General features: G+C 48.2%; 1 protein-coding gene across 4 annotated transcripts in view; it reads right to left on the reverse strand.

The window, feature by feature from the left end:
* Window positions 1-795, reverse strand: part of ADAMTS20 (ADAM metallopeptidase with thrombospondin type 1 motif 20) — a 90,471-nt gene extending 89,676 nt beyond the window's left edge. For all 4 annotated transcript variants that reach the window (XM_032688937.1, XM_032688935.1, XM_032688936.1 and 1 more), the window contains exons 1-2: window positions 667-795; window positions 15-361 (exon numbers count right to left, since the gene is read on the reverse strand). In XM_032688937.1, the coding sequence (XP_032544828.1) occupies window positions 15-361; window positions 667-757 (438 nt within the window). In that variant the 5' untranslated portion in view covers window positions 758-795. The remainder of the gene's footprint in view (window positions 1-14; window positions 362-666) is intronic.
* Between the last annotated feature and the right edge of the window lie 5,205 nt (window positions 796-6,000).

Below are 6,000 nucleotides of genomic sequence, written 5' to 3' on the forward strand. Positions count from 1 at the left end.
ACCAACACGCTTACCAAGCCACCGCAGATGCTGAAGACAGCCATGTGCGTCTCCTGGGCATTGACATGACCGCGGTAGAAACAGTGGCGCAAATCAGAGGAGGACTGCTTCTGCGGGGCGCCGACGTGCACCACCGTGTACTCAGCAGAAACGAAGCCCGCATCAGCACTCAGGTTGAGCTGGAAGACCTGCCCGTATGCACTGAGCTGGTAATGGGTTCGGAAAGCAGCAGGCTCCAGCGGTGCCTCCAAGCTCCTTTTCCTCCTTCTGAAGTGATGCGTGTGCGGGAAAACCTCTCCAAACTCATTCACTCGGACAGGTGTGATGATCTCATAGGAGGAGAGCTGCTTCACTAAGGTCTCTGCAACAGAGCGCAGGAGGCTCAGCCTGTCGCCGCAGCACAGCAACCCCTCGCTGGCATCCGCACGGCTCCTGGCAGGGCACTCGTGGCGCCAGCCGGGGCTCCGGTGACAGGCGGGGGGCGGGGGGCTGCCGCCAGCACGCCCGGCCCCACCGCCCCAGGGCCGCCCTGCTGCCACCGGGAGGCAGCTCTGCCTCCTCCCGCCCGCCGGGGACGGGGGACCGGCGGCTGCCCCGCGGGGCACGGCGCACGCCGCAAGGCCAGGACCCCCGGGGCGGTCGCCGCCTTTGTTGCCGCTCGCTTACCTTGTCCCGGGTGGAAGCGAACTCCCCATGACGCGGTGAGGAGCAGGGAGAGGGGGCACAGCAGACCCGCCAGCCGCCTCGCACCCCGCATGGCTCGCTCCGCGGCTGCCGTGCCCGCAGAGCCCCCGGGCCGCCGCTGCCTCAGTGCCTGCCGCCCGCCCGGGCCGGCCCCGCACCGCGCCGCTCCTCCATGCGCCCGCGCCCCGCCTCGTGTCCCGCCGCCCCCGCGGTCCCCGCACACGCCCGCGAAAAGCCGCACCGCGCCCGCACTCCCTCTCTCTCTCCTCCCGCCCCTCGCCTCCGCTCCCCCAACTCCCTCTCCGCCGCCGAGGTGGGCGAGGGCGGCCCTTCTCTTCCCGTCCCTGCCTCCGCCTCCCGTGCCGCTGCCCCCGCGGCCGGCGGGGCGGCGCGGAGGTGCCCGCTACCCTCAGGCGGGGCCATCCCCGCACTCCACCGCGGGCCGGGCCCGGCCCGCCCCCGGGGCACGAGCCGCCCAATGGCGGGGTAGCGCCCCCTCCCCGCCCGCCCCGGGGTGGGCAGGGCGGCCCGGGGGGCTCGGCCCAATCCAGCCGGCTCTGCCCGGCGGGGCAGCCGGCGGTGCCGCCTCGGAGAGCTGTCGCTTCAGCAAAAGTGTGGTCTTTTGAGAAGCCTGGCAACGCCGAACTCCCTCCAGGAGCGGCAGAGGCCGCGTGGTGAAATCCAGGGGTGTCAGCGTCCCACAGGATCAGTGTCACCCACGCGCACCCACCGCCCATCACCGTCCCTTGCCCCTCAGCTCTGGGGTGAAGATGTTTCCCCACGCACCTACGAAGGAAGGGCATCTCAAGGCAGAGCCTGACACCATGGTGTCGACAGATGGGACTTGTTTTGACTCCGGGTCCCCCATTTCGGTTGTTCTCTCTGGGCAAAGTCTTCATAAAGCTGCTTGTTCCAGCATTCAGGTAGCCCGGCATCCTTTGCATGGAGCTTGTGGATTATCTGCCTTACTGAAAGCAGGTTGTTAGGAGGCCATACTTTTCTCCTGAAGTGAGGGAATGGGCTGATCTGTACTGGAAGAGCCTCCACTACTAAAGTCATACATCCCCTGTCAGAGTCCAGGACTGTAGAAGGGATATCTGGATTGTTCCAATGTATATTGGTATCCAGCATAATCTTGAGAATACTGAGTCTTGTTGGGAATACCAAATTGTCTTCTTGACTACACAGAAAATTGAAGCTCTCAGATGCATATTAAACTGTCTTCTCTGTGCGGGGTCACTGATAAGCACTGTCATATGAAAAGAAACAAATATTTGAAATCTGAAGACTTCTGCAAAGTGAGAGCAAACAGAAAGCCTATGTCTCAAAATACCATGAATATCAAAGTAATCCAACAGGAAGCTAGCATTCCAAACTATTTATTTTAAACTGCACACACTGGAGAAGGCTGATCATGATATGTAAATGAAACTCCAGTTCTGAGAATTGAGTGTGAAAAAGAATAGGAGGTAGGAGGAAAGAGCTCCATCCTTCCCACCACAGAAGCACAAAGATATAAGCCGCCTTTTGGTACCGGGAGATGTTGCAGAAAACTAATATATGGGCAGAGTAGAGCAAAAGTAGAGCAAAGTTTAAGGATGAATGCTTTGATTTTACTGACATAAAATATATGAACAATGGGAAGGCATTAAATTGAGAGAAACAATTGTTGCACATGTCTCATTTCTCCAGCAAATGAGAATTTTCCCCTTATTTGAATCTTACTTATTGAAGCAGTAATCAGAGTGCAGCAAGTTATCTCCTTCCTAGTCAACTTGAACAGTTGTCAGTGATGAAGTAAATGAGTACTACTTCATTAAACATAAGCAAATACCCACTCACTGAGATGTGATGTTTCACTTGTTTGTGATTTGCAAAATTACTTGTTCTAAAAATAAACAGAAGCGCTAAGCATCAGGAAAGTCAAAAGTTCAATGTTCTCACTTCAAGAACAAAGCTTTGTTGTAGATCACTTCAAAGCAAGTATAAGAACATGACTCAATTTTTTAACAATGTATTTTTAACAATATATTTTCATTATTTTAGAAAAGGCAACGCTTATTTCAAACGGGACCATTTAAAAAACAATAAAATTACTTTTCTTAAATCTCATTTTAATGTGCTTAACTTTCCCTGTATTTTTTATGAGAATGAAACACTAACTCTTCTATAGTAAACACTGAAGGTCTATTTCTGCCTAAAGATTGACTGTTTAGAGCAAATTAAAACTGACAAAATTTATTTAGATTGCCAGTTGTTCCAGTAGCTCCTCTCAGCGCCATGGACAAAATCCAGTGCCAGCTAAGCCACTTTTTTCCCTAACTTTCAACCAAAACAAAAAGTTTGAATCTTGGGATCAGTTTGAATCTTCTGAGGAGCAAATAAAATGCTGCATATCAAAACAAGGGGTATATTTCTAATACAAAGAAGTATAAGTATATCAGAAAATTCAGAAACCATGAAAATAATATGTTTGCTACAACTTTAAGAGGTAGAAAGGTGGAGACAGGCACAAGGATGAAACAAAGATGAAGAATAATGGAAGCTCTTTAAAGGAGCAGAACTGCAAAAAACCCATAATGTAATATTAAAAATAAAAATTTAAAAAAAAAGGGGCTGAGGACTGGAACAAGGGCACAGAGAGGTTATGCAGCCTCCATCCTTGTAGATATTCAAAACTCAATTGGTCAGGAAGCCCTGAGCAATCTGAACTAACTTTGAAATTAGTCCTGCTTTGAGCAGGAGGTTGACATAGGTGACCTCCAGAGATTCCTTCCAGTTCAGATTATTATATGTTTCTATGAAATAAAGAAAAAAGGGTTCCTGGAGAAAGCTGAGAAGACTGAAGTGGAGATGAAGAAGAGAACCATTAGACCTATTAAAAGAACAGAGATGTAGGGGGAAAAAATCAGAAGAAAATAGGTTACAAAGAAAGAGAAGAGGAAGAAAGGAGATGAAACTGAAAATGTTTGAAAAGACTTTTCAGGGCTAGAAGTTATAGACTGTTAAAGCTCCAGCTAAGGCAGTGGAACTATGCTGGTTTGCATCTACAAATGCTGTCCTCAGCAATGTAATGTATTCTGACTTCATTAAATCTGCATTGACATTAATGCTTGCTACTGAATAGTTGCCTTTAAAATGCCTCCTACATTAGTGAAATACATCCATCTATTTACAGTATTTATTCTTTTCACTTATTTCTCTCAGTGGATATGTTTGGAATGAAGTATGTTGCACCAGTTACTTTGCAAGTGAATAAAATAGAAGGATATTCTGTGCTCAAAGAAACCACTTGCTCTCCTTGGGGTTTTGGTAGGATTACAGTTATGCCATGATTATTCAAATATTTGTATTGTGCACTTAACATGCTGCAGTAGATAAGACAGTATGATTTTTAAAATGCATACTGAATAGCTAATGAATTTCTTCCTTAGGTCCAGTACAGCCTACCACAGATTAGCTATTAAATCTTTTCACTTGTGTTTGCTTCCATTTTTTTAAGTGGTCTTTTTTAAGTGATTTTGACTGAAAATCACAAAGTGCAAAGTAGTAGAGGCATAAAGGTCAATTGTTCAGAAAGGCAAAGGCAGCATTTAAATAAGTGAAATTGTTATAAAAAGTAAGACTTATTACAATTTTTTTTTCAAAAAGGAGACTATATGAAGTATATCTTTTACTTCCTTATTGTTATACCTTGGCATTTTTCTACCTCTAGGAATACAATTTAAATCAGACCTTCAGGCTCTTATTTAATGTTCTTGTCAAGACACTAAACACATTGCACAAATCTGCCCAGTTTGCAGTCAGTTCTCTTATTCATCAACTTGTCCGATGCTTATCCTGAGATATTTATACCATATGTATACACACCATAAGTTCTCTATCAACCTGCACCTCAGGAAGTCTTCCATCATCCCCATATCACCATTGGCGAATCAGAGCTCAAATCAGCCCAGCAGTTTAATTACCTAGGTAGCCTCATCTCCTCGATGGTAAGATTGACGGAGAGACAGACTACAGGTTAGCAAAGGCATAGAGTGCTTTTGGAAAACTCCATAAAAGAGTTTGTCAAAATAAACACTTGAAGAAAACTACGAAGATTAGTGTTTACAGAGCCATTGTGCTGTCTACTCTTTTACATGGTTCCGAATCATGGGTCATCTACCGCCACCACCTGCGTCTCCCAGAACGCTTCCATCAGCACTGTCTCCGTACAATCCTAAACATCCACTGGTCAGATTATGTGACCAATACATCTGTTCTAGAACAAGCAGCAGGCACAAGTATTGAGGCCATGTTGCTGAGAACACAGCTGCGCTGGGCAGGGCACGTCTCAAGGATGAGGGATCACCGCCTCCCTAAGATCTTGCTTTATGGTGAACTTGCCACTGGCTGCTGCAAGAGACAAGCCTCCAAGAAAAGATACAAGGACTCCCTGAAGCAACATCTCAGCCTTGGCCATATTGATCATCATAACTGGTCTACTCTGGCCTCCAATCGGGAGACCTGGAGACACACCATCTATAACGCTGATGCTTCCTTTGAGAACGCACGCAGGATCACTCTGGAGGAGAAAAGACAACGCAGAAAGAATCGTGTCTTGCAGAATATACCACCTAAGGAGTCTTTCTGCTGTGCCTTTTGCAATCGGACATGTCTATCTCGTATTGGCCTCATTAGCCACCAACGTGCTTGTAACAAATGTGGATAGAGCCTTTCTCAAATCTTTGTTCGTGAAGCCCAGCCATGATGACACACCATGAAGCCACCTGACCTCCGGCACTGTGTCAAGAGTGGCCTGAGCTCCCATTGCTCAAAGCTACTGTTGTCTGGAGTAGGCTGGCCTTGTCCAGATGCCGAGCCTTGCAGTGAGCCTGATGCCTATCACATGACCCTTCCCATCTGTGCTCCACCATGCCTCCTGCACAACTCCATCTGCCATCAGCCGTGGGATCTGGGGCTGTTAGAGGGAGATGTCTGGCTGGGTCAGTTGGTAGTCTGTATATGTTGGCAGCTGGACTGTTCCTGCACAACCAGCCACTGTCACTGCAGGTAGCTTTGGCTTTTCTCATGAAATTCAGGGCAAGCAGCAGCATCCTCAAGCCACTATTGGAGACTGCCTTTCTGCAAGGGCTCTGAGCATACTCCAAATAACTTAAAACTGATGTAGGTTTGATGCCGTTTGCCCTATCCTGAACCCTGGTCTCTCTTCCTTCAACTTACACCACACCATCCTTCTTGGTTCTCAGCTTCCCTCCCAGAGTGCCTGTCCACCCACCCGCCCAGCTGCAGCTCCAGGGTTTGGGCAGAGTGGGG

Source organism: Chiroxiphia lanceolata, chromosome 5 (genome assembly GCF_009829145.1).
Source record: "Chiroxiphia lanceolata isolate bChiLan1 chromosome 5, bChiLan1.pri, whole genome shotgun sequence".
Taxonomy (NCBI): Eukaryota; Metazoa; Chordata; class Aves; order Passeriformes; family Pipridae; genus Chiroxiphia; species Chiroxiphia lanceolata.